We start from the raw sequence: 27,175 nt of genomic DNA on the forward strand, positions 1-27,175 counted from the left end.
AAATCTTTATCAACAAAATCCGGTCATGATTAAAATCCCTCCCCATAGCCTATGGGCAAAATGCAAAGTTCTCAGCATGAACTACAAAGCTCTTCATAATCTGGCTCTTACCACCATGAATTCTCATCATGACCCTAAGTTTTAGCCAGGTAGATCCAGTCCCTTGTATGTGCCATAATCTCTCATTTAATACTCACTTATGACCATGCTTGGCCAAGAAGATCTGAGAAGTTTTAACAGCCTCAGAGACTTGTTCCCTTTTGGTTGTCAGCTCCTCTGCCAGAACCTACATAGCAGAAGCAAACAGAAAAGCTCAGAACCGAAGAAATTCAAGAATCAAAAATTATTTGAAATAACTTTTTAAAAATCCTAAGGAAAAATCTAGCTTAGGACAGATTATTATTACCAATGAACTATACATAGTGATTTAAAAAGTAGATATGCAAATAGGATGACTTCTTAAGTTAATCTTTAAGTCCTGGAAGCTAACATTTACTGAGATGACAGTTGTTCCTGGGTGGCCCGTGTGTGACTGCTATTATTCCACCTAATGAGCAATCCCGTGTCACTCTACCTAGGAAGTGACGGATGGATCTTCTACTCACCTGCTGTTCTAAAATAGCTTTTTCAATGTCTGTTGATTCTTTGGTCTGGGGTGAGGTAGCTTTGCTTTGTGTATTCTTTGCTAGGGTAGACACCCAGCCCAGAAGTTCTTTAACCTTCTCCACATGTTCCTGTTTTTCCTCTTCTACCACTTTCTAGAAGAGAAAATAGAAAATCAGTAGCTTGGTCAATGTCTTATAAGACCAGCCTGACTTCAGAGTTCCTAAAATAGACACATGAAAGTTACCTAAATCAGTAGGCAGCTAAAATAACCCCAAGTTAAATATATAATTCACTCAGCCTACAACATTGCTCATCAGTGCCTGTATGATACTAAAAGCTAAATTCACTATATCTGGGTTAGCACTTTTCTAAAAAAGCACACTGTTTGCATATATGATGGGCCTTTAATAATTATTTACTGCGTTTAAAAAGCCCTTCACACACAGCATCTTAACTTATTTTCATAATTCTTAGATTTACAGGTGAAGAGATTGGCATCTACAGAGATTAAATGAGGTAGGTACTGACATAAAGGAAGTCTGCTAATTTACATAGGCAGAAGTTGGTATGGGCTAATGTTTCCAACAGCATTTCTTTCAGATGAGTTGCTAAATATGTGGAAATTTATTTTGCAAAGCCATAGAAGAATTTTATAATTACAAAAATACTGCATATGCATTACAACAAATTCAAACAATCTGAAATGCCTAATATATGCCCCTTTAATCTCATTTCCCCAGAAATTTGGTATATTTATAAACTTGTTGTATGCTCATATTGTGTCTTTGTGGTACAGTTTATCATTCTTTTTTACTGAAATCATAATTATACATAGTATTCTAACTTGCTTTTTCTCTCAAATAATATATTATAAATATCTTTCCATGTCAGTTCATTTAAATCTATTTCATTATGTTTAATAGCTTTGTAGCATTCCAGCATATGGAATTTAGATGTTTCCAATATGTCCCTTTAACAAATTAAGGATTTGTGTTCACATTCCTTTCTTCATACTTATAACATTTCTATAATAAAGATACTTGGACATGGGAGTAATGGACACGAGACAGTCAAGGCTCATTGTTCACAGATTCCATATTTGTGGATTTATCTACTCGTTAAACTTTATTTGTAACCCTAGAATCAATACTTGCAGTATTTTCACAGTAATCCCCAGACATGCACAGAGTGGCAAAAAAAATTTAGCCGCCAAATGCTTCCATCTGAGGTAGAACAAGGTGATAACCCGCCTTCTCGTTCCAGCTCTTTTAGTGTCAATAAGTGTCCTTCCCACAGTCTTTTCAGTGCCATGTTTTTCATATTTTTGGCTTTCTGTTAGTGATTTCACTGTTTAAAATGGGCCCAAGTGTGGTGCTGAAGTGCTCTTGTGTCCTAAGTGCTGGAAGGCTGTGATGTGCCTAATACGTGTTTAATAAGCTCTTTTCAGGAGTTACACTGCTCTTGGCCGTAATCTCAATGTTAGTGAATCAACAAGACATATTAAATAAGGTGTTTTTAAACAAAAACACATGTAAAACCAGGTTGTGCTTTATCTGTTGACAAAACTGTTGTGACCGGAGGCTGGCAGGAACCTAGCCCTCTTCTCCCTACATGCGCAAGTGTTCGCTGATGCCGTGTGCACAGCAATGTCGGAACACGACCGCTGTAAACGACGGACCTCGCTGTGCATGCACGGAAACTCTCGACAGAAGGCACAGACTTTTTTATTCTACTTTCAAGATGATTCAGGACCCAGCTGTCCTCACCTCCTCCTCCTCCAGCCGCTGGAGCGCATCACTGATGTATTTCACGTGCTGAGTTGTTAAGGTCACCAATGCTGTGTAGCGAGTCCTTAAGTCCATGAACTATGGTTCAAAAAAAAAAATAATAATAATTTAGCCCAGTTACCTGGTCAGAAAAGTCAATGTAAATAGCTGACAGTGCGTTTTCATGAAGCCACACGCTGCACAGTAAGGCGAGCCCTAAAACAAACTCTAAGGCCCCGATGAGTGACTCTTTCCTTGAGGGAGCGACAGCGGCATGTGTCCTTTCCCCACCCCTTCACCTCTTGCGTGATGGCATCTGAGGAGGAAAGCATGCGACGGCGCTTGCCAGGGGATTTCTGCTGTGATTCCACGAAGGCCTTATATGTCATCAGTTGCAATTCATAGTCCTGGGGGAGGAAGACATTTGACCACATTTACACAGGGTTGATAGCTCACACACATCGCGCAGTGGCATCATGGCATTTCACTGATGAAAGGCATTTTGGCAATCCTTTAGAATAGAGGATAGCACACTTTTCCCAGAAAGGGCTGTACTGCCTCGGTCACGGCTACTCATCTCGGCCACTGCACGTGAGAGCAGCCACGGGCCGTGAGTGAATGAAAGAGCACGGCTGTGTTATGACAAAACCTGACTTACAGACGCTGAAAGCTGAAGTTCATATAATTTTCACACGTCATGAGGTATTATTCTTCGTTTGATTTTTTTTAGAGCTGTTTCTCATTGGCATATAAAACAGGTGTGCAGGCTGGATTTAGCCTGTGGGTCACAGTTTGCTAACTTCTGAGTCTGCAGTTTGTTGTTTGCTGACCCTATCCTTTCGCCATGCTATCCTGTCCCTTTCTCTGCAACCCTGAGACTGCTTCCCTGGTCCAGGCCCTCTTCATCTCTCTCATGACAGTACAATAGCCTCTTACTTACCCTCCTGCTTAGAGTCTCACCTCCAATTTATTTTCTGTTCTGCTACTCAACTAACTTTTCTAAGACAAAAGGTGACCACTTTGTTCCTCTGTTTGTAAGTTTTCAATGACCTAGAGCAAAGCTTCTCAAATATCAACAGGCACCCGGGTCTTGTTGTTAACATGCAGATCTCAGCTCAGCAGGCTGAAGATCCTGCATTCCTGCCTAGTTCCCAGGTGATGCCAATGCTCCTGGTTCAAAGACCACAGTTTGAGGAGCAAGAAGAGACAGTAAAGACAAACTGAACAGACCTTTGATAGGTTGGCCCCAATCTTCCCTTATTTTCCACAATCTGTTTCTCATGTATCATACAGCTTCTAACTATACTAGAATATCTGCCATGTCCTCATATAATCATTGTATTTTATTCCTTGTGCCTCTGAATATGCAGTTCTTTTTGCCTAAAATGTCCTGCTTTCTGTTGACAACTTAGAAAATTCTAGGTAGGAGGAAAACACTGAATGAGTTCCTTAAGTAGTCTGTTAAAAAAAAAAAAGTAGTAGTGATAATTAAATAGTAATAATAATAAAAGCACGTGCTAACATTTACTAAATGTATTTTAAGCCTGAGGTACTGTCCTAAGTATACGTTATCCCATTTAATTTTTGCAGTCCCTCGGTGAGGTAGTTGCTGTTCACATTTTGTAGCTATAGCAACAGAAACTCACAGGGGCTAAGTGCCTGCTGAAAGTCTTAAGTCTGGAAAATGATGAAGCTAGGATTTGAGCTCAACTCTTTGTGATGCCAAGTCTTCTGCTGTTAACTAAAGAAATGCACTCATTCAAAAACTATTTGTCGAGCATCTTTTATGAACTCATCATTGTTCTGAGTGCTATACACGTAATGGGGAACAAGTCAAAAAAAAACCTGGCTGCTCTGGAACTTACATTCTAGTGGGAAGGCACATGAAAAACAAAAAATATACAATAATCTCAGGTCAATTTTATTTAAGGACATTATCAGAGAAATAGGGAGGAGGGGGAGCCAGATCATGCACAGCCTCAGCAACCATATAAGGATTTAGAATTTTCCTGGAGTACGATATGAAGCCATTGGACAGTTCTAAGTAGGAGAGTGACACAATCCAATTTACATATTTCAAATGCGTAAGGTACACATTTCCCCCACATTTTAGTATCTCTAAAATTGGAATATGCTTTACATAGCATTTGCATAATTGGTACAGTTTCTCCCTTTTTGGTAGTACATAAAATAATGTGGCTTATAATTGATGGTGTCTGAGGTTTCATGATGTGCAGTATGTTCTAAAAAAAGTCAGTCTGGCTACTGTGTGGGAAAATAGCCTGTGCAGGCAGGAGTAGAAGCAAGAGATCAGCTCAGAGGTACTGGAGTAGCATACGGAAGAGTCTTCACTTAGATGTGAACCAGGGGAGTTGGGGAGAGAGGGCAATGAGGGGTATCAGATTTGGGATATACTGGAAGATGGAGCCAATTTGTTCACAGACTATTTAGTTTAAGGCAAAGGGAAGAGTTAAGGATGACTCTTGGGTTTGTGCCTCAGTAACTAGGAAAATGGTGACACCATTTCCTGAGATATGCAAGACAGTGAGAAGCATATTTCAGAAGAAAACCCAAACATTCTATTTTTTCACATGGTAAGTTTAAGAGGCCAGTGGGTTATCCAAATAGAGACTCCTTGAATCTCAGCTGATGTCTAGTACCTCACGGAGCATCCCCAAATGTGTGGCCACAAGAAGCACACATCTGCATTAACTTAAGGATGGGGCAGAAGAGCTCTGCTTACTTGTCCAGGAACAAAACCTACGGAGACATGGAGATCTTCCTAAGTGGGAGACTGTTTATGTTCCTTTGGGGACATGGTAGCGTTACCTTTACAGTAGTGGAGTATTGCTGGGAAAATTTTTGACACTGGTCCAGTTTTGTCTGATTTCTCTCAATTTCTGCAAACAGCTCCTAGGAACCAAAATATCACAACCTTATTATTTTCATCATCACCACTGAAATAGCTGAGCATCTACTATGTTCAAAGGCAGTGGTTTTCAAACCTTTGCTGCATCAGAACCACCTTGAACACTGGATTAAACACAGATTACTGGGCCTCACCTCCAGAATGTCTAATTTGATAGGTTTGGGTGCAGATCTGAGAATTTGCATTTCTAACGTGTTCCCAAGTGACACTGATGCTGCTAGTCTGGTGAAAACCACTGTTCTAAGTATTTTACATGTATCACTTCATTTAATCCTAACTACAATAATCTTACGAGGCCGTTTGACTAAATTACGCACTATGTCTATTTTAAGGTCTTATAGTAAGATAGGGAGCCAGGATTGGAATTCAGGCAATCTAATCCAGACTTCATATAGTTAACCTAAACGCTAAACAAAACAAACAAAAAAACCCCGAAGGCCAACAAATATTAACTGCTTTGAATGAAATAATTTTCTTCCACTCACAGCTTTCCCTGGGTTTTCGTTCCCATATTCTAATTCTAGTAAAATAAAATGTACCACCAAGAAACAAAATAAAGCAAGGTAATTTTACTCTGTCTATCTAGTGATTTCAGTATATATCCACAGAAACTCAAGATTGGAAGGGAACTTACAGGTCATCTGGCCTAAATGCAAAACCAGTATCTTGAGACCATCCTGCTTGAACCCGTTTCAGAAGACAGTACTCAGAATGTCTTAATATTTGGGGGAAGCTAATTGCTGGCACATCCTCTTTTACGGTGAGCTACCCCTCCATCCCCCCAACTTCCACCATGCTACGGCCGCACCTACCGTCTGCTGGCTGAGCTGCTCTGACAGCACTCTGCTATCCTCAGCCTGACCTGGCTTCATCATTTCCTGCTGGGCAGTGGTTTCCTCAATCCATTTGATGAGAGTTCCGTGGCAGGCTCTGTAATCTCCCAGAATTTCCTGGATACTTTCTAGCTCAGATTGGCTGGAGAAGCAAAGGGAAATTGCTATCAGAGATCTTGGTATAAATACAATTAAATAAATGAGGCTCCAGTTGGGCCTGATCACAGAACACACACCTCTATTTGGGGGGAACAGCAGTGCATACTGAGTGGAAGCTATGCATGTAGCTAGTACCCTTATGGGGTTAAAAAGCGAGTAGAAACAAGTCATGCCCTCCTAGGCCTGGAAACTGCTTTGGGAGCCGGCATCCCATGATAATCCTTGTCAAAATTTTCACCCATGTTGCCAAGCATTACCAGGTTTCCAATACAGTAGAACTGCCTGTACCCTTCTGCCCTCTGAGGACAGAGTACCTGTCAGAGTACCCCAGCTACAATTTATAAATCACTGTATTTCTTGGGGCGAAAAGTAGGAGTAGAGTGGGTGAAAAATAGTAGTTATTGACTGTTAATTCCAGTAACAGCTTCTATATCACTGCTGTTAGTCTAACTAGCCTTGGGATAATAATTCAATCACAGAGAATCAATCCAAAACCTGAGTCTCTATAACCCCTCTTCCTGTATATTTTCCTAACCAGCCTAGCCTCATATAGGTATTTCCTATTCAAATTGGTCACCAGAAGCAAACTTTAAGTAACAGATAGAAGCCACTAAATTAGCAAATGAAAAGGAAGTAAAAAATTCTGCAAAGTCCCACTATAAATACTGACTCATACTTGGATTCAAAGCTAATAAAACAAGAGCCAGACCTCAGGTTTTGTCCTTGAAAAAAGATCACTAGGCCACTTTTCCAGTCTATATTCTAAGATCCCATTGTCACCACAGCCTAACTAGTTAAGCCCTGGGACGCAGGAGAGGCGCTGCTAATAGGACCATCACTGCGACCCAGCAGCAAGCCTCAGGACTGCTCCAGGGTGGTCCCAACTTCCCGTCACCTATCTTGTGTAGAATGTACACTGTCACTTAATTTCTACCCCTCCCTATCAATTTTTGCCTTTAAACAAGGATACACAGAAACAACTCCATTTTTGTTTAAAACCTTAGTTCCTGAATCCTAACAGGAGAAAAGAGTGGGGCCACCACTCACCGGGTCTCAAGCTGGGCAATGACCCGGTGCCAACGCTCCTGCAGCTGGGAGCCTTTCTCCTGACAGCGCTCCAAATCCAGGTTTCGCTCTGGGGTCAGACGACTCAGCTGCTCTGCCACTACCTTGGCCTTGGCAATTTCCTCCTCCAGGACTGAAAACACTGAATTCTTGTCCTTTGCATCACCAAGCCAATGCTATAAAATAGAAGCGCAGCAACAGGTTAAATACATTTCAGCTATAAAGGACTCAGACCAAGTTAGGAGACAAGGGCACTGTCTACAGCGGGCTCCACCTTCTATCTGTGATTCAGAAGTTAGACCCTATACTGTGTGCGCTGGAAATGCCTCCAAAGTCCTCATGCACACTGGGCAGCCAAGGGCAGGCAGCACAGTACACACAAATGTGCAAAGAGCTTGTGTTTGAAACCTGGCTCCACTGCTTATAAGCCAGGAAACCATGATGAGTCACTCGGCAACACGAATCTTGTTTTCCTCATCTGTAAATAGAGAGAAAAATCCCTTCCCCATTCTACCTCTCCCACAGTTGCTTGTGAGAATCAAAGGAGGTAACAGATAAGCTGTTATAGCATAACCATTGACTATGATCTTACTAGGGAGAAGTGGGAAAAAATAAGTAGAAAAGCATAGTCCTTATCCCTCTTTCTAGCTCAACATTATTTCTCAACCTTTTCTTCTTTGGATCCACATTACAATATATTATATGATATTCTGCTGAATTCAAATGCAAACTTAACTCAGCCTCATGCCATCCAAAACTGCATTTCTCTGCTAACCCAAAGCAACGGATATGTTAAGTCACCCTCCAAGGAAACCCAGAGCAACAAACCCGCAATGTGGACCGATGCGACTCCAGAGCTGAGAGATCCGCTGGTACTGCTTCTTCTTGACTCAGCTTGATTTCATAACCTTTGACTAAGAGTTCAGCATCCTGGATGCCACGCACAATAACATCGATTGTCTTCAGCCTGTGAGGATAAAATCACTTCCATTAATACATGCATTTTAAGGGCTGGAGCACTATAGAGAGGTTCACAAAACACAACTGCCAAAATCCGTTTCACCATTACTAGATGATAGCAGGGTGACAGGGTTTCACAAAAACAAGGAAGCATGATAAATGTGCTGCCAATTTAAGCCAATTAAAAATAAAGTTCTGTGTGGCACTGGGACACACACACACACACAAACGGGGGCACATGGGAGAAAAGGCATGAGGCCAGAAACCCACTCAATACTATGAAGGCTCTAAGATCTTTCTCCTCAAGGTCATAGATTGGGGATGGGTGGGGAAGGGAAGACCTTCAAAGACTAATACTTAGTTTAGTTGAAAATTTTTCTTTTTATTCTTTAGTGTCCCTTTTTCTTTTATTTTTTATTTATTTTTCTTGGTGTGTGTGTGTGTGTGTGGGAAGTAATTAGAGTTATTTATTTATTTATTTTTAATGGCGGTGCTGGGGATTGAACCCAGGACCTCGTGCATTCTGAGCATGTGCTCTACCACTGAGCTATACACACTCCCCGCTTTTTCTTTTATAAAAGCAGTATCTAATCAAATAGAAATGAGGTTCAAAATAGTCCTAAAACTGTAAATCAACTCCCCTTCTGTATCCCTGACATTTTTTGTTGCAGCCCAAATGAACACATTCCCTGTTATTTGGAACTAAAGCCAAAGTCTCTTTTCGTGAGTACAAGCTCTTCAAGATCTGCAGTCTCCCTGGATAGTTCATGAAACACTCCAGGCACTTTCTCTTCTCATCTCAAGGGAAAACACTGCCCTCTGGACCCAAACCCTCAGCTCACTCACTTGTTCAAATAGACAGTGGAGAGGCCATATACATGGTCCATTTTCTCCACCAGCAGATTGAGTTCTGAGCGCAGAGTTGGAACACTCGAACCAGATGGGGACTGATGGAGAAAGCTGTTACATTTCATGGAAATAGCATCCAAGTCTGACCTCAGTTGCTGCAAATCCTCCTGGGTGTGCTATCATGAACAAGACACATAACAAAAACAGAGACAGAATTGAACAAAGAAGTTAGAAAGAAGTCTTTGTTTGTAATAGCATAATATTGGAAACAACCCAAATGCCATATATAGGAGAGTGATGGAATAAACTAGGGAACAGCACTGAAGGGGAAGCAGAGGAAAGAATACACACCAGTAATTTCTGAGAACAGTACTGACTACAGACATACCTTCAGGCTAAAGACAAAAAGAATTACATTAAACTCTAGTTAGTAGGTTTGCTTGTTGTAGCAGAATGAGTTACCAGTTCTGAAAACACTATCTACACATGTTAGAACTGAAAAGGTTACAATAAGCCTTGTACTATTGGTTTGGAACTGGATGGTGATAAATACATACGGATTTGTAGTTACAAGTATGTTCTATCTGCTGAGCAGGCCTAGAAGTAGACACCCCAACAAAAATTAGCACACTTAGCACCTGATCTTGGTTTCTAAATAAAGGAACCTAAAGGAAGCAGGACTCCTTGGATAAAAGGCTGATTCCAGGAGATGGGGCTGGTAAAGGCAGGAGGAACCTAGAATTTCTTGTTTTGTTTGTTTTAAGAAATAAGAAAGCACTCAAAGAGCGATGAGAACATTTTAAACAACAGCTAACTTTGGGAAATTTCAAACATCAAAATAAAGATAGTAGCAAATTACAAATCACTGAATTAAAATAAGATTCCATAAGCCCAAACTGATATAACAAGGGAGGAAAGGAGCGAGCAGGGAAGGCAAGCTCTTCCCTATTGATAGAATGGAAAATTTGAAACGTTAAATGAATGTCAGAATTAGAAAATCACCTTTTGGCAACAGTCACACTAATAATTAATTCAAGCATCAACAACAGATGCTATAACTAGCTGGTGAAAGTTTGATGTGAAACAGGATATTTACGTAGCCTCAAAGTGTCTCCTCACAAGATACTTAGTGACCACAATGGGGAAAATAGCAACAAGTGATAAAAGCTACCACCAGTGAGGGGACAAATCAACATCACATGCCTCCTGATAGGATGCGCCGAGGACACAGTATCACTTCTGCAGTCTTCCTGCCAAAAATGTGTAACCCGTATCTAACCCCGAAGAAGACTCAGATAAACACACACAGAGGGAGAGTCTACAAAATAAATGGGCTGCACTCTTCAAAAGTGTTAAGGTCGGGACAGATGAGAAATCAAGAAATTGTTTCAGGTTAAAAAGTCTAAAGAGACACAGTAACTCAATGCCATGTGGAATACTGTACTGAATCTTGCACCAAAATATGCTTTTTTGCAGGGGATAATGGGGGTCGGGAAACCACTCAAAAAGGCATTTATTTATTAGGTCAACTGATCAAATTTCAATTAAGGTCTTAGATAACAGTACTATATCAATGTTCACTTCCTGATTTTATTTACTGTCCTGTCGTGTTTTGGGAAATGTACACTGAAGTATACAGGAGTAAAACAGCATCATGTCTGGAAGTTACCATTAAAAAAAACCACGGTTATCATTATGTATATATATGTAGAAGAAAATGATAAAGCTGATGTAGAAAAATGTCAGTATTTGTGGAATCTAGGTGAAGGCTATATAAGAATAAAAACTTTTCTGTGTATCTGAAACTGTTTCAAAAAAATTTTTTTTTCTAAAAAAAGGTCCTTCAGTGGAGCTCAATATTAACCTGTATTTCTTAAATGTTCTATTTTGCAGGGACAGATAGATTTTGAATGACTACAGAAAAGCGAAAAAGCTTCAATATGAGAATTACAGGTTCATATGACATGCCTCACACAGACATTTTGGATCCTTCTTGACCAAAGAAAATTACCCTGGGCTCTCCTCGTTTCTAAATAGGAGAAACGTCCTCTTTAGGCTTAAAAACAACAGAGAAACTTAAGAAAACTCACTTGTCCTCATTAGGCATTGCTTTCCATTCCCTTCAAGTTCCCCAGATCAAATCTAACACTCTTCACAGAGCCCTCCTGTCCCACCTCAAGTAGAAATGTCCCAGTAACACTCTAAATTCCCACAGCGATGCTTGTTTGGAAATCCAGAAGTACACCAGGTACTATCTAATGACATCTCTTATACTGAAGACTCTAATTGTGACTTTAACCTTTTATACATCTTTAATTACACTACAAGCCAAAAGCAAGGACTTTGGCTTACTTGCTTCGCATGCCCATGAGCACCTAACAAAGCAGTATTTGCTACTTTTACTTTAAGAATACTACCGCACATTTTTATACTATTTTACTTTTCCAGGAAGCTCATTAAATGTATTATATCACTTAATTTTCAAAACCACTGCTGTGACTCACATATTACTATCTCTATTTCATAAGAAAGGAAATTCAGGATGAGAGTTCATCTGTTCAAAGTCACAGAGAAAATTTGCGTGAGAGCCCATAGCAGAATCTGTCTTTCCTTACTGTTTTTGGAGTCATGTGACTTACAGTAACCATGTCATAGAAAATAACACATGCATATAAGGGACAGAGAAGAGAGTGACATCTCTACTAAGCAGTCTTAAAATATGCAGCCCCAAATCAGCACTTAGACCAATTTGCCAATGTCTGCTTTCCCAACTGTGTAGGGAACTAGTCAATAGCCAGCAATATCCTGGAAGCTGAAACCATGCTTCTCCATGGGTAAAAGGCATTTACAGGCTGCAGGGAAGAATTGTGGAGTATCGCTGCCATCAATCTGTTGCCTTATTCCTTAGGATCCATAATCTCTTGCCCTCTAATTCATTCTGAAAGCATTTGCTCTGCAATCAGCACCCAACTTGCTCTTAGGGCTTACCTCTTGCTCTGCGATCCTTAATGCACTGTCCTGCCGGGCATCTCTGTCAGCCTTAGAGCTGGCTGGGGACTGAATTCGTCTGATTAGCCTCTGTTCACACTCCTCCAGGCGCAGCCGGATATTCTTCAGCTCTGAAATGTACATCTTGGCCACAGTTTCCTCTTTGTCCTCTGTGAATGCACAAGCACAGAAGACCATTAGGCACCACAACAGAGATCAGCAAACCTGAGAACAACAGATTCACCCTTACAGAGAGGGAACCACTGGTTCCAGCAGACTTGATATTCCACGAATGAAAGCAAGACCTTATATGGGGAACCTTCTGCCTGTTCCTAAATTCCCTGTATTATATACTGATCTTTAAGGATCCAAACGTGTTGTTTGCACAAGAAAATATGATAGAATAATTAGCAATAATAACTGAAATATGGTTTCTTCTTCCATGATCTGATTTTGAGAACTCATCTCTACAAATTTTTCTTTCTCAAGTTTTTTTAGCAACTCAAATGGTGAAAAGGTGATGATGGTATTCTCTAGCCTACATGGTGGGGCCAGCAGCACCCTTCAGGGCTCTCCTTCCACCCCTGCTCTCCTCTTCCCAAGGCACACACCATTCTCTATGGACTTCAGCAGGTGCTGGAAGTGGGTTTTACAAGCCTCCACCTCCTCTTCCAAGCGCAGACGGTCAGCCACTGAGAAGAGCGCCGAGTCACGGCTCTCCTGCAGAAAGTCTTCATAGTGGGCCTGCAGGTTCTTCATAACCTGGTGGCACTCCCCTGGTGCTGAGGAGCGAAGCTGTGGAGAAATGGCCAGAGGACATTTCAGTGGAATGGAAACATAATGCTCTCTCTTTCCCTCCCCTTTTGACTGATGTTTGACATATATACAAAACATTGCACAAACCGTAACTGTAATCTTGTTGGTTTTTCACAAATTGAATTTGTCCACAAAATCAGCATTCATATCAAGAAAGAGAACACTACTAGCACCTCAGAAGAACTCTTTGGGCCCTCTTGGATGGAAACCTTAATGGTGGTCAATTTACCAGTATTCCCCTACTACATATATTCATGCAAAAGTTTCTAGTTCCTAAGATCCTCAGGCCCGTAACCCTGAAGCAATATCCTTGACTCCATTTTATACCAACTGGGTGAGCAGATATCTCATGATAATGGAAAAAAGTTTCTTCTGAAAAAATCTTGCCAAGAGGATCCGAACCTGGGGTAAAGCTGTCATAATTACCTTTTCCAGGTTCCAGGTCTTTACAAGGTCTAGGTCCTTCCTCAGGTAGTTCCAGGAGATAAGGCTTTTGGTGTTCACATGTAGTTGATGCCAAAGGGCCATCACCTTCTGATAAGACTGCTCCACCCTAGGAACAACACACAGCTTTTCTAAGACTTGAATTCCACATTCAAGTGGAATAAGCAGAACTGAGCTTATATGCTGAGCAGAGAGAGGCAACAAGTCAAATACTAACAACAGAAGAATCTTTAGATCCATATTAACTGAGATCCCCTAACAATTTGCTGCAGCAAATATATATATATTATGTCAGCACATATTTAGCAATCTCATAAATGTTACCTGAGTGTAATACAATTATGTAATACAATTTTGAGACATTAGAGAGAGGACTATCCAGGGAAAGCAATGATAGAGAAAATTAGAGATAAAATAACTCCATTTGAAACTGGTGAAAAATGACAACATCAATGCTTAAAAAGTGCCTGGCTGTGTTCTATATATTTACAAAGCTCCCATAATGATTAAAAGTTAATAATAATGTAAGAAATTCATCTGGCATATAAAAGGAAACTGTAGAATGAAGGGCTTGAGAAGATTTTTTTCTTAAGCATCCCATGCCTAATTCAGCCTCATCTTCTGGGCGACTTACAAGCTCAGATACACAGATAAAACTCAACACACACGACATTACCTTGAATTTCTTCAAGCTGAGAAATGTGAGATACAAAGGAAAAGACAGAAAACGAGATGCCAGGATGTCAGTTAAATAACAGACATTAACCCCATTAGTTTATCTTTCCATTTTTCAAAAATCCCACTAAAATGATAGCAAAGTTGGAATAAAAGCTCAGGAAATCTCAAAAAAGAATAAAAATACAAAGAAATAAAAGACAGAAAGAAATTAAGAGAAAAATGAGAAAATCAGTTCAGGAGATCCAACATCTGACAAAGGGGAGTTTTTAAAAGCAAGAGCAGAAAAAAATATAGAAAAAGAAATAATTAAAGAACTAATCTAAGAAAAATTTTCCCAGATCTGAAAGATATGAGTTTCCAGTTTGCATTCAGGGTTAGCACAAAGACTCACTCTTCTGAAGACATAGCATCCCCTTCAAAGATTAAAGACAAAGAGAAGGAGTTTAAAATCTTCAAGGAGATAAAGATTTCATTCAAAAGGTTGAAGTGTGGGGGAAGGATACAGCTCAAGTGGTAGAGCACATGCCTAGCATACACAAGGTCCTGGGTTCAATTCTCAGTACCTCCTCTAAAAATAAATAAATGAACCTAATTACCCGCCTCCAAAATAAAGGTTAACGTGTCACACTGTTCTGTATCACGACAGAAAATGATGGAAAGGAGGGACACACAATTCTAAGCATTTGTCAAAACCACAGTATGGCTCACTACAAAGGGGGAATTTAACAGTTACATAAACCTAAAAAAAAGAAGAAAAATAAAGAATAAAAGTCATACTGTATGTACTTCTCAACAAAAACCCTGTAAACTAGAAAACAGTGTGACAGTATCTTCAAGGTTCAGAGTGAAAAGAATTTCTGGAAGAATTCCATAACTGACCAATTCATTATGAAGGGAGAAGAAAGACATTTTCAGATATGAGAGGACTTAAAAATTTTACCTCTCACGCACTTTTTTTCAGCAAGCTACTATACAGTGCACTCTCCCAAACCAGGGAATAAACCAATAAATAAGGCTTGGAAACTAGGAATCAGAGGGTCCAACACAGAAGAGAGGTAAAGGGAATCTTGAGGGTGAAGATGAAGGACAATGCCAGAACAGCAATACTGAAGCAGGCCTACAGAGCAGGTCCAGACTGGAAAAGAAAGACAAAATGATCCAGAAGAGAGGTTTCCAAAAGAAAATAAAAATGAAAATTACCTTAAACTGGCCAAATTAAGAAGCCTTTTACAGTAAAGTAGGAGAGTTTGGGAATAAATTTGTAATATGCAAACAGACAACTAAGCAAACTTAAAAACAAAACAATGATCAACTCTAAGGAAACAGAAAGTTATTCAAGAAAGTAAATAAAATTAATTTGTTCATATATATACTCAGTCACTGAACTCATTCATTCTTTCCTTTAACAACCATTTATTGAATACCTACTACATGTCAGGAATGGTTCTAGGTGATGAGGATACAGAGGTAAACAAAATATACAAAAATCTCTATTCTTCCGGGACTTCTAATGGGAGGGGAAATGCAATAAACAAATGTATAATCTGCTAGGCAGTATTCAATGTTCTGGAGAAAAATAAAGATGGGTAAAGGAGACAGACAGTGATAGGCAATGAGTAGGACTGTGGTGCATGAAGGTGATTAGAGGAACAAAAAGGTGAGGGACAGAATCACGTTAACATACAAAGCAAGCAGAGGAACTATAAAGGCTCTGAGGCAAGAATACGCTTGTGGTGCTCGAGACCATGGAGCTGAGCCCAAGCAAAAAGGGTGGCAGAGGATAAGTTCAGAGAGGTAAGACGTGCCTGGGTAAGGCTTACTACAATGGCGTAAGTACTACATGGTTCATCTGTAAACAACTTAATGTAAAGATAACAAATAAAATATCGATTTAAACAAAAATTATGATAAAACTACATTTGGAAGATGGGTAAAGGAGAAGTATATTGCAGGTGTGTGTGTATAAAACTAACTGTTAATTTCCTAGAGTAGGAAGTCAATAGATAATTTCCAAAAGGAAAAAAAAAATCAAGAAATAGCAGGGGGAAAAATCATACTTCTGGTTAAAAACCAGAAAAATCACTCCACAAGTTGAAGATAGTTAACTCTGGGAAGCAGAACTCTGGGGTGGGGGAGATGGTTGCCTGTTTTTATTATAAGCTTGTGGTATAATTCATCTTTTAAAAATCCATACACATATTACTTTAATAGAATATAAAGAAGAAAAGTCAGCTGTCGGTTCAAAAATTAACTTCTGAGAGTAAACTGTTTATGACTAAGAATTCTTAAAAAAAAATTATCACTGAATATCTCACTGAGATATCTCAATGGAACACAGGCATTTATTGAAAATCTACAATGTGGCTAGCAGTGCAAGACTTGATATCCTAACAGGAGATTTTCCCCAAGAGAATCTTTAAAACTTGGTCCTTCTGTTCCAGATCACAAATGCAGATTCATCCCTCCATCAGTTCACCCAGCCAAAGGGTGGAGGTGGCAGTACACAGTGGCAGTTGAGCTGAGTTACCTGCTGGCCATCTCAATGGCATCCTTATTGGGTGGGGGGATGAGGAAGCAGACCGATGGCACCATTGCCTCATTCCCTGTGGGGCTGATCACTTTCCACTTGGTCCGCTGTGAATTATCTTCCAATACACACTCATCATTCTTGCAAATAGTGATCTGAAGAGACAAATTTACAAGTTATTGCTAACGGATAAACCAACAACCCATTATTACCTGGTGCCTGACCTCAAGGCCACGAAATCCTTAAGGGAAAATCATTTTGGAGATCTGCCATTACTTAGAGTTTCTGAATTTGACAAAAAAAATAATGTATAAATACACAACCCAGGAAAGGTTGTGACATCAAATCAAGGAAGCAAGTGTTTATTAAATGCTTGTTACATGTCAAGTAACTTAGTATATGAAAGTTATAAGGAGACTTTCAGACCTCTAAAAGCAATCTCACTGTATCTAGAATCATTAGGATAAAAACTTAAGGGACATGAATATTTACAACTTTGCTTTCATGATACTTCCTCCTCCTCCTTCCTGAAAATGTTTAAGCATCTGAAATCATCAATTTTTTCTCTTGGGAGACAAGTAACCAACATTATCATCTCTATTTTATAGACAGAAATACGGAGCCACAGAAAAGTACAGGGAAAGTTCATTCATTCTTTTGTATAACAAACATGTATGGAGCCTACTGGGTGCTTGGAAGTGTGCTAGACCACTGGAAATAAAAACAGTAAAATGGTAAGCTGCCAAACATGGTCTATATTACACATATTCTGATAGGGTATTTGGTTACAACACTGTGTGACAAACGCAATTTACCAGGGAATGCATGGAAGGGACAAGACCAGGTCTTGGTTAGAGAGGTAAAGAGATCACATTAAGGAATTTAGACTTTCTAAACAGAAACAGGGAATTGTTGTAGGACTTAAGCAAGAGTTGACTTCTTTTTCTAAAGATCATGCTGGTGGTACGATAAAGAACACATTGAATGAGGAGGGTGACGCAATGATCCAAATGAAAGAAACTGAGGTAGGACAGAAAGAAGTACACTGAAGGGATATTTATTTACAAGCCAGTAGTGACTTGATAGTCCTCTTAGCTGTAGGGGACTAGAGGGGAGGAGTCAAGGATCTCTCCTGGGCGCGACAAAGCACTATTTCTGTCCACACGTAGGCAACTGGGTTGATAATGATGCCAATTACTGACGCAGGGAGCAGGTCAGGATTGTAAAGTTGAGGCTTTTTTTTTTTAAGTGATAGAAGAGATCTGAGCATGTGTAAGTTCTAATAAAAGAACTTTATCATTTGACTTTCTTATTATCATAACCCTAACTGAAGGCTTCCCTTGGCCTTTGCTTCCCTCTGGAACGGAAGGTACCCTTTCTACCTCCTCACCTCGATCTGCCGGTAGTCACAGATGGCCTTCACGGAAATGGTGCTCCTTAGCGTGTGGTCGGGACTGCGTGGCTTTAGCTGAACAATGGATTTTGATCTCCCAACAAGACTGGCAACAGAACTCTTGGACTGTATAAGCTGCTCCTTTTCATCCTACAAAATGAGAAGAAAACCAAAAAGACATTAATGTTGCTCCTTGGGAAGACTAAGTCAACAAAGAAAACTGAGTGCTCCACTCCCTCTGAGAATGTCACTTCTCAGTTAAGTAGGGATCCTTCGTGGAGCCATCTTAGAAACACAAGGATAAAGAAAACAGGAGAGGATGCTTCTGTCTGCTGCTAAGTACTTTTGTGCTCAAATTTTGCAGCTTTCTCCCTGTGTCCTTTTCACAAGCCATAAAGCCACATGCAAAAATAAATGAACAAATAAAACCAAAAAGAATTTCTAGCTGCCAAATACAGCTATACAGCTAACAAAGGATTTCTCCAAATAAGGTTTGAGAACATGGAAGTTAAAAATAATAATAATAATAACTAGGTTGTGGCGTTTGTTATTATTATTCAATTTCTCATGGCAGAAGCCAGTTCTTGCCTCTCTGCTTAGGAGAAGCTAGAGTTACGCTCTTTTTTTTTTTTTTTAAATAATGATATTTCTCAAGCCCTACTACAAATATTTTACTTTCTTAAATAAGAGAAAGATCTTAGCTCTTCAACCAACAGTCTAGAAACCAATGCTATTGGTGAAGGCATCATGACAAATGATTTAGGGTCTACCATTGAGAGTCCTGCTGTGCTGTATTTATATAAATTTGACTGGTTTGAAAGATGTATCATGCAAAATTGAAACTCAAGTCTCTGCAAATCCAATTATCTTAAAAACTAATGAACTTCTTGTCAACGAAATTGGTAGCAATCTACTACCAATTCCATTAGAGAGTAAAAGATAACCTTTATCCATTAACCAGGATGTTTCAAGGCCATTTTGAGGTACAAAAAGTCCCCAGAAGAGGGCTTTCTTAGGATGGAAGTAGATGTGATGAGTAAAGAGTTAATAATGTTAAGAAATGCCATTAAAGAATTAAGAATATGCAAGTAAAGAAAAAGAAATGCTTAAATAAACTACCTGTGCCTGTCCCCGGGAGCATGATTGGAAGAAATACAACTTTAACTTATTAGTTAAGAAAGAGGAATGGAATATGTCAGGGAGACAGCCACACTGTTCCAGTCTTGAGAGTTGCTCTACCCATTTCAGTTTCCTTGCAATAAAGATGTCAGTTTCTGTCTAACCCACAGACAAACATCTCAAGCTCCAGAGACCAAGTGCTCAGCGTGGTAAAAGTTCTGAAAAGAACCAGAAGCCATGACAGATGCTCCCGAACCTGACGGACAAGCTGAGGACAAGCTGAGGAGCAGACCCAGGTGACTTCATGCCCCGATGACGCCGCCAACCCGACGCCCCTGACCTGGAGAGGAGGGAACAGAGCAGCGGCCCTCGAGAAGAGAAGATATGACAACAATTGCAGAGGAGTTACCCTATGACAGGAAGGTACTCTGTGGGAGGGAGGAGATAATAGCCACGGATTATTATATTCCTCCTTCATACATGAAGTACCTCCAAGAGAGACATTTTAGAGACAACATCGGAAAGTCAGGTCTTTATCTTTCATTCCAAATTAATTAAATCAACAGATTATCTGCCCATGTGAAACACTGAATCCATTCATAGCTTTACAATACCTGAAAGTGTTTAAATGTCCAAGTCTCACTCATGGAAAAAATGATGCTGTTTTGGATTATTCTGGTTCTCTTATTTATAATTTTCTGTTGAAACGTGAGACTCCCCTGGCTTCTCATACAAGAAAAGTAATTTCCCTATTATACACACATTTCTATCTTAATTTGAGATGTAGCTTGAACCCTGTCTTGCCAATTCTGTGTAATACACGCTCAATAAATGTAAGTAGTCTGCTGCTGATTTTACTACCAGTACCCTTGAAGGAATTGTTCAATGGAGAAAAAAATGTATATTTTATTGGAATTAAATACTGGATGCAAAACTACTTTTAAAAAGTTTATACTGCTCCATAAATAGACTAGACAAATTCTGCATTACATCTAAAGATTTTAAGGTTGTCCTTAATTGAACTCAATTTTTGAATACCTCATTTTTACCAAAAGAAAATTTCCAAGGAGGAAAAAAATTGGCTCAAGTCTAGCTCATTGGTGTTTTGTTTTAATTCTCTTTGCATCAGAGTAAAAAATAATTTGGTGTCAGCTAATCTTGTCAACCCTATTTTTCATGCTCTACACCCCATCTTTGCCTCCAAACATCGAATTCAAATAGGAACAATGCAGCGCTATGTGGCTCAAGGGCAGATAACTAGGCCTTTACCCAAAGAACTCTTTATTAGCAACTTCTTTAAGAAAAAAGGAAAAAGAACAAAATTGATTAAACTCTAACTAACTGTGAGCCAAACTTTATAATAATGACCCACAACCCTGGAGCGTTTAAGGATATAAACAGCAGCAGCTGACAGGGTTTACTCTGTTTCTCAGAAGCAATCATCCCACTGACGCAACACCCACCATGGAGTCCTGCAGCAGGTCCTCCAGGCGGGATAAGCTGGTGCTGTGGTCGCAGGAATACTTTCGTTTGATGGAGTCTTGGAGGTTCCTCAGGAATGATTCCAGGTCTCGTGCATCACTGAAGAACTGCGGGGATAAGAGGGAGGGGTGCCTCGTGCTTAGTACATCACAGCACCAAGATGTTAATGCAGAGAGAACCACCTTACTGTGAGGGGATGATTACATGACCCTGGATTAGGGACACCTCATTACAAAGGCCCTGGAAGTACAGAGTGGAGGGCTTAAAACACCAAGCCAGGGAAATAGCTGTGACCACTACCACTACTCAGTCCAACAGAAGAGTCAGTCTGCTTCACCCCCTCAGAAATCACTGCTCTTTCCTCTTGATTTCTGGCAGGCACAGCACTTAACTGTGAGGTTTATATCATGAAAAGCCTGGAGGTTGAGTGATCAAATGTTTCAGTTCATTGATATGATCACAAAATGATCGGAGAGTGTATTTAATTTCGAGCAAAACCAGAGATAATAGCTTATTTCCTCCTCCCACCCTCACCTGAAAACAAGCAGTATGTTCTTTTTTGTTTTAAATTGAAGTGTAGTTGACTTACAATGTTGTGTTAGTTTCTAGTGTACAGCAAAGTGATTCTGTATTAGATAGACAGATAGATAGATACACATTCTTTTTCATATTCTTTTCCATTATGGTTTATTACAGAATATTGATTATAGCTCCCTGTGCTATACTGTGGGATCTTGTTTATGCATTTTCTACATAATAGTTTGTAATTGCTGACCCCAAACTCTTAATTATCCTTCCCTCACTCCCTTTTCCCTTTGGTAACCATAAATTTGTCTTCTATGTGTGTGAGTCTGTTTCTGTTTTGTAAATAAGTTCACTTCTATTATATTTTAGATTCCACATATAAATGACATCCTATGGCATTTGTCTTTCTCTGACTTCACTTAGTATGATCATCTCTAGGCCCATCCAAGTAGCTACAAATGGCATTATTTCATTCTTTTTTATGGCTAAGTAATATCCTAGTGTGTGTGTGTGTGTGTGTGTGTACATACCACATCCTTATCCATTCATCTGTCAATGGACATTTAGGTTGCTTCCATGTCTTGGCTATTGTAAATAGTGCTGCTATGAACGCTGGGGTGCATGCATCTTTTTGAGTTATAGTTTTACCCAGATATATGTCCAGAAGTGGGGCTGATGAATCATATGGTAACTCTATTTTTAGTTTTTTAAAGGAATCTCCATACTGTTTTCCACAGTGGCTGCACCAATTTACATTTCCACCAATAGTGTAGGAGGGTTCCCCTTTTCCTACACCCTCTCTAGCATTTGTTACTTGTAGAGTTTTTAATGATGGCCATTCTGACCAGTGAGAGGTGATACCTCATTATAGTTTTGATTAAGCAGTATGTTCTTTTTTTTTTTTAAGGTTGGTGTACTTTTTTTTTTTAAAGCAGTATGTTCCTGATGTGGTGACAGGCTGAAGGGAAAAAAAAATCCTGTTATTTTACAGCCCCTCCCATCAGGAGTCTATTTCTCCTCTTGAAGCTGAGCGTGGCATATTAATATACGTGACAGCAGAAAAAAAGTGCCTGTGCACTGGGACTTGCCCTCTCTTGCTGCTTATGGAACACAGCTACTCTGCAAAGAAGCCTAGGCTAGCCTACTGGAGGCTATGGACTTGTACCCCACCACCCCAGCCAACTGTCAGACATATGAGTGACACCATTTGGGACCGACTGGCCCCCAGCCTGCCTGCCGACTGCCTACAGCCACGTGCCAACCAGGCAAGATGAGAAAAAGCCTTGGGCTGAGCCTAGCACAAACTGCTGACCCACAGAAAAACGAGCTAACTGAATGATTGCTTTCTTAAGCAACCAAGTTTTGGGGTAGTGGTTTATACAGTAAAGGTTAACTGACACAAATGTGTTTTTAACCTCCCCCTCCCATGTGCATGCTTGCACACACACAATCACTTGGCTGAATAAAAAAGGGTATTCTCATTCTCTCTGATGAACACACACACTCACATAGATATGCACACAGACACTAGCCCACATACCTGAAAGTAAGCAGTATTCTCTTTCACGTGCTGCTCCACACACAAGCACAGCTGCTTCATCCACTGCAACTGGGACTGGACAGCGGCACTGTACGCCTGCAACAAGCAGGCACACGGACAGAAGGGCACGGGTTTAACAGACCTGCTATACGTGTGCAATGTACTCTTTCAAGTACAACTCTGCTAGTGACAGAGAGGCCAACAGAAGGTACACGGAAATACTTGACTGGCATCTGCTCAAAGCTTCCCATGAGAGAGATGCTTGTCTTTTATCCAACATGGTTTTGTTAGAAGCGGCTACATAGAAAAGGCCTCTTCTACACTCAGTTGCAACTAAATGATCTAGTTAGCAAAACCCAGGCCTAAGCAAATCCCTCTGGATTCCCCCACTGCCTCTCTTCTCCAGGCACAGCAACCACATCAATAAAAGGAGGATCTGTCTAGTTATTTGAAAAAACATGGTTTAAGTCACTTTCCCCAGCAAGTTAGGAGTCACTACCTCTTCTGTTTCTCGTAATATTCTCCGTAGACTTAACAAAACTGTTTGTAGTGTTCTGGGGGCTGGGGTGAAAAGGGAGAAGACCCAAGACTAGTGATCCCTGACACTTCCTCCAGGTGCTTCAGCAGAACTAAGTCTTTGATTTGAATATTTTTATAATAACAGCCTCTGGGCACTACACCCTCACACTTTCTCAAGTCACCTACCTCCACAGTCTGCTTGGCTGGGTGGTTCTCAAGTGACAGCAGCTCGGCTGTATCTTGTAGAGACCGAAACACGTCCTGTTTCTCCTCCAGTTCCATCGTCAACTCCTGAAAATTGAATTCAGTTTTATTCACTAGGTGCTTTTAAGGGAGTAGCAGCAATCAAGGAAAAGCTGTGTTCCAAAATGAGATGTATAAACAGTACGTGTGGGAGGACTTCAGAAGAGAGCAAAAATGCTGGAATTACTGGAGAATGATTCACAAAGGATACGGGACCCGAGCCAGACCTGAGTGAGCGGGGGAACACAGGATGAGACCCAAGGCAGAGAAAGGAGGGAGTGTGGCTGGAGCAGACGATTCATGTCAGCACCCGCCGAACACTGTGCCTGATCCTTATCACTGGCTGGCTTTGCTCAGACTGCACCCTCAGCCTGCAGTGCCCTCCTCTGGCCCTGCATTTTATGAACACTGTAGGACCCAATTTAGATGCCAGCTCTTCTGTAAAGCTGGGTACTGATCTTTGCTATCAGATTTGATCCCTTCTTCTTGGTGCTCTCTGAGCATTTTTGGGGTGGGGGTGGGTGGGTAATTAGATTTATTTATTTACTTACTTAGTGGAAGGACTGGGGATTGAACCCAGAACCTTGTGCATGCTAGGCATGCACTCTACCACTGAGCTGTACCCTCCCCCCTCTCTGAGCACTTTCTTTAGGTCCCTATCATAGCCTAACTTCTGTTCTCATACAGTTTATTATATTAATAGTATCTATTCTTTCTTCTTTACTTCAAAAGAATCGTACGCCATTCTCTAATGAAGCGTTATTAAAAACCTTCCTATTTGCACGAGGTTTACAATATCCTAAAAAATTCTCTGAAATGTGGAAATAGTGAAAATAGCAAAAAATAATCCTACTAATTTGTGTATATCTTTCATTAAAAAGAATAAAAAGCACCGTCCAATGCTACATTTTCCTTCTCCTTTTATAAAAAATTATTAAATAGAATTCAGAATCTGTGAGAAGCCAAGAACATATGTCAGTTAATCAATATTAAGCACTATTCTAAGCCCTTTGCCAGATTAACTTAATCTTAGCCTTTTACACAACCCTTTGAAGTGGTACTGTTACCCCACTTTACAGGGGTCGATGGAGATTAAATGACCTGCCAAGGCCACAGAGCTAATAAGCAGAGAAGCAAGAATTTGATGTTCGGCCTGTCTCATTCCAAAGCCTACAACCTTGACCACAAAGTTATATTTGCAGGCTGCTGCTCTCTTCACCCAAGACACTGCCTTTCTGAGTGCATTCTAAATAAACTCATTCTAGGGCTGGGTCTCCTCTCTCTCCACATACACTTCTCACAGGAACAGATGCATTAAGTAGGGTCCCTATTTCTGTCTAGCAAAATGCAAGTCTAGAAACCCAAGCTCTCAGCAGACTAGCCCCTGGGGCTCCTTCTGCTGCTATTACAAAATATGACAGGTCTGTTGTGCTAGACTCACAGAGAAGTAATTTTTCTTGGCTGAGATATTGGGATTGTTGTCACTCCAATCATATGCTAGTTCCTCCTCCTCCTTCTCATTCAACCAGATCAACTCAGCTGTAGCTCTGGAGACAAATTTATGCAGGCTCTGAAGGTGCCTCATCCGGAAGCTAGAAGTTTCCTAGACAAAGGAAGGATTACAAGGTTGGAACTGCCAGTCTGTAGAAGACAGCACATTTGACATCAAAGGAAAGAATAGCTGAGGAAATGCATTTAGCCTTGCTGTTTAATCTCTAGGTGCTTCTCCGCAGACTTAAATTTAGTACAGGTTTGGTGCAGGACTCCCGGGGAGCCCCCATCAATCCTAGCTGGAAGTGAAACTCACCAGGCCTTTGTGGGGCTCCCCAGATTAAGAATGATCCTGGGCTTGCCCCACTCTGGACAATCTTGAAAGACAGGAATACAGAGTAACAGAGAGAAGAGGAGCGCCCTCCCTGTCAATCTGAAACTTTCAGTTGTGATGTCTCAGAACACATAGAGCCCCTGCTTTTGTGAAGCCTGATAACTAGGATAAGCTCTACTGACTCAAAACTTTCAGGGGCAGTGGTTTCTGATCCACCAAGAAAACTGAGAAAATATTCTAATACATGTGAACAACTACACAGCAAGCAGTATAATCTAATAAACAGAAAATCAAAACAAGGCTGAACCAAGAGCTTTCTGAATTAGGGAACCAGATTCTCTATGAACGGAACACAAGAGAGTTAGCCGAAACTCACCTTCAGTTTACAGTACTGTGTCTCCAGCTTTCCAAGAGTCTCAACATAACTGGTATGGAAATTTTGGGACATTTTTCCCTGATAAGAAAGGAATGAAATAAAAACATATTAGAGGAAGAGTAAGTAAACTATATCCACGGTATGATATCAACTATGCAAATATTATGTCTGCACTTAGGTAGACACTGGTTACTCTGAGAAAACAGAAGCTTGGACAGCAAGTCTCCGGGTGAGATTTTACAGCACAGAGCAGCACTAAGGGAGGAACAGCTCAGCACGGTGAGCACACCCGACAGACCTCATGGTCTTGTGCTTCCAGTAATTCTGCGGGGTTTCTAAGCAAAACCTACTCCTGAGGATTCCTCAGACTACTCAGTTGCTTTTAAAAATGGAAAGACAGAATGAGTGAGGGAGAGGAGAGACCGAGTGACAGCGTCTCTCATCAGCTCTCTATTGCAGGTGGATGATGAAGTGGGAAGAGCATGAACTTTTGGAGCTGCTTTCACTACTTACTAATTTTGACCTTAGGTTTCAGTATCATTAATCTTTTCAGTAAAAAAAAAAAAAAAAGGTTAATTAAAAAAATACCCTTCTCACAAGATTATTTCAAAGAGCAAGTGACACTTCTGTGAAAAGGGGATCTGCAGTGCTGCTCACGGGTAGCCCTCCTTTCCAGAGCCCCCTCCTCCTCGGGGACAGTGGCACCGTGCACTCCCTGCTGCGAGCCCGCCCCCACCCCGCCAGGGGATTCTGAATGCCACGCACCTCGTACAGCCTGGCCTCTTTGACACTTGAGCCCAGTTCTTCCACGCTGGTGTGGATGTGCTGCTGTGTTTCCAGCTGCAGCTCCACACTAGGCAGGTCATTGCCCCACTCTGCCCGCTCCAGTTTCATCTGAAAAAAAGAAAAAAATACATATATAATAATTTACTGCTTAGTTGGCAGAGAAAGAAAATTGTCAGAATCAATGTTTGGACAAGGGGGCTGGGGGTAGGGGACTGGGAAGAAGGACATCTAAACCATCTCTAGCTTGGCCTCCTACAGGAAAAACTGCCCCCAAGGACCCGGAGACTAAACCCCACCAGCCACAGCAGCAGAAGCAGCCTTTCGCTGCCGCATATGGGAATACGTTCCTGCATTTACCAACCAGAAAGGTGCTCCCAAAGGCTGAAACGCTTAACTTTATAGTTTAGACATTACCCTCTATGGGGTCTCTTCATTTTGTAATCAGAATGGATATAAGAAATAAATATCTGAAAATATTAAGCTTCATTCATGCCATCAACTATTGGCCAATGAAAGATAATTGTAAAGCAGCTGGCCTGTCTTTGGATTTTTTTATTTATTGGTACATGGGAATAAATCTTCAGGAGATGAGAAGAATTTAATACAAAACAAAAGGGTTAGAAGGATAAGAGGACAATACTGAACTTGAACCATTATCCTAGAATACATGTCAATTGTGCCCTTTAGAATTGTGGAACACAGTAGTCTTGCTGAAACTTAAGAGCTAAGACCAGGAGCAACATTGAA

General features: G+C 40.5%; 1 protein-coding gene across 10 annotated transcripts in view; it reads right to left on the bottom strand.

The window, feature by feature from the left end:
• MACF1 (microtubule actin crosslinking factor 1) overlaps positions 1 to 27,175 on the bottom strand; it is a 300,927-nt gene that overhangs the window by 127,568 nt on the left and 146,184 nt on the right. For all 10 annotated transcript variants that reach the window (XM_072974708.1, XM_072974712.1, XM_072974711.1 and 7 more), the window contains exons 15-34: positions 26,408 to 26,536; positions 25,643 to 25,720; positions 24,883 to 25,044; positions 23,385 to 23,489; positions 22,680 to 22,775; positions 20,596 to 20,721; positions 18,011 to 18,163; positions 16,621 to 16,775; positions 13,398 to 13,524; positions 12,767 to 12,950; positions 12,156 to 12,325; positions 9,165 to 9,343; positions 8,187 to 8,325; positions 7,341 to 7,534; positions 6,114 to 6,276; positions 5,202 to 5,285; positions 2,672 to 2,779; positions 2,373 to 2,471; positions 606 to 758; positions 198 to 286 (exon numbers count right to left, since the gene is read on the bottom strand). In XM_072974708.1, coding sequence (XP_072830809.1) covers positions 198 to 286; positions 606 to 758; positions 2,373 to 2,471; positions 2,672 to 2,779; positions 5,202 to 5,285; positions 6,114 to 6,276; positions 7,341 to 7,534; positions 8,187 to 8,325; positions 9,165 to 9,343; positions 12,156 to 12,325; positions 12,767 to 12,950; positions 13,398 to 13,524; positions 16,621 to 16,775; positions 18,011 to 18,163; positions 20,596 to 20,721; positions 22,680 to 22,775; positions 23,385 to 23,489; positions 24,883 to 25,044; positions 25,643 to 25,720; positions 26,408 to 26,536 — 2,693 coding nt within the window. The remainder of the gene's footprint in view (positions 1 to 197; positions 287 to 605; positions 759 to 2,372; positions 2,472 to 2,671; positions 2,780 to 5,201; positions 5,286 to 6,113; positions 6,277 to 7,340; positions 7,535 to 8,186; positions 8,326 to 9,164; positions 9,344 to 12,155; positions 12,326 to 12,766; positions 12,951 to 13,397; positions 13,525 to 16,620; positions 16,776 to 18,010; positions 18,164 to 20,595; positions 20,722 to 22,679; positions 22,776 to 23,384; positions 23,490 to 24,882; positions 25,045 to 25,642; positions 25,721 to 26,407; positions 26,537 to 27,175) is intronic.

The sequence above is a fragment of the Vicugna pacos genome, chromosome 13 (genome assembly GCF_048564905.1).
Source record: "Vicugna pacos chromosome 13, VicPac4, whole genome shotgun sequence".
Classification (NCBI taxonomy): domain Eukaryota; kingdom Metazoa; phylum Chordata; class Mammalia; order Artiodactyla; family Camelidae; genus Vicugna; species Vicugna pacos.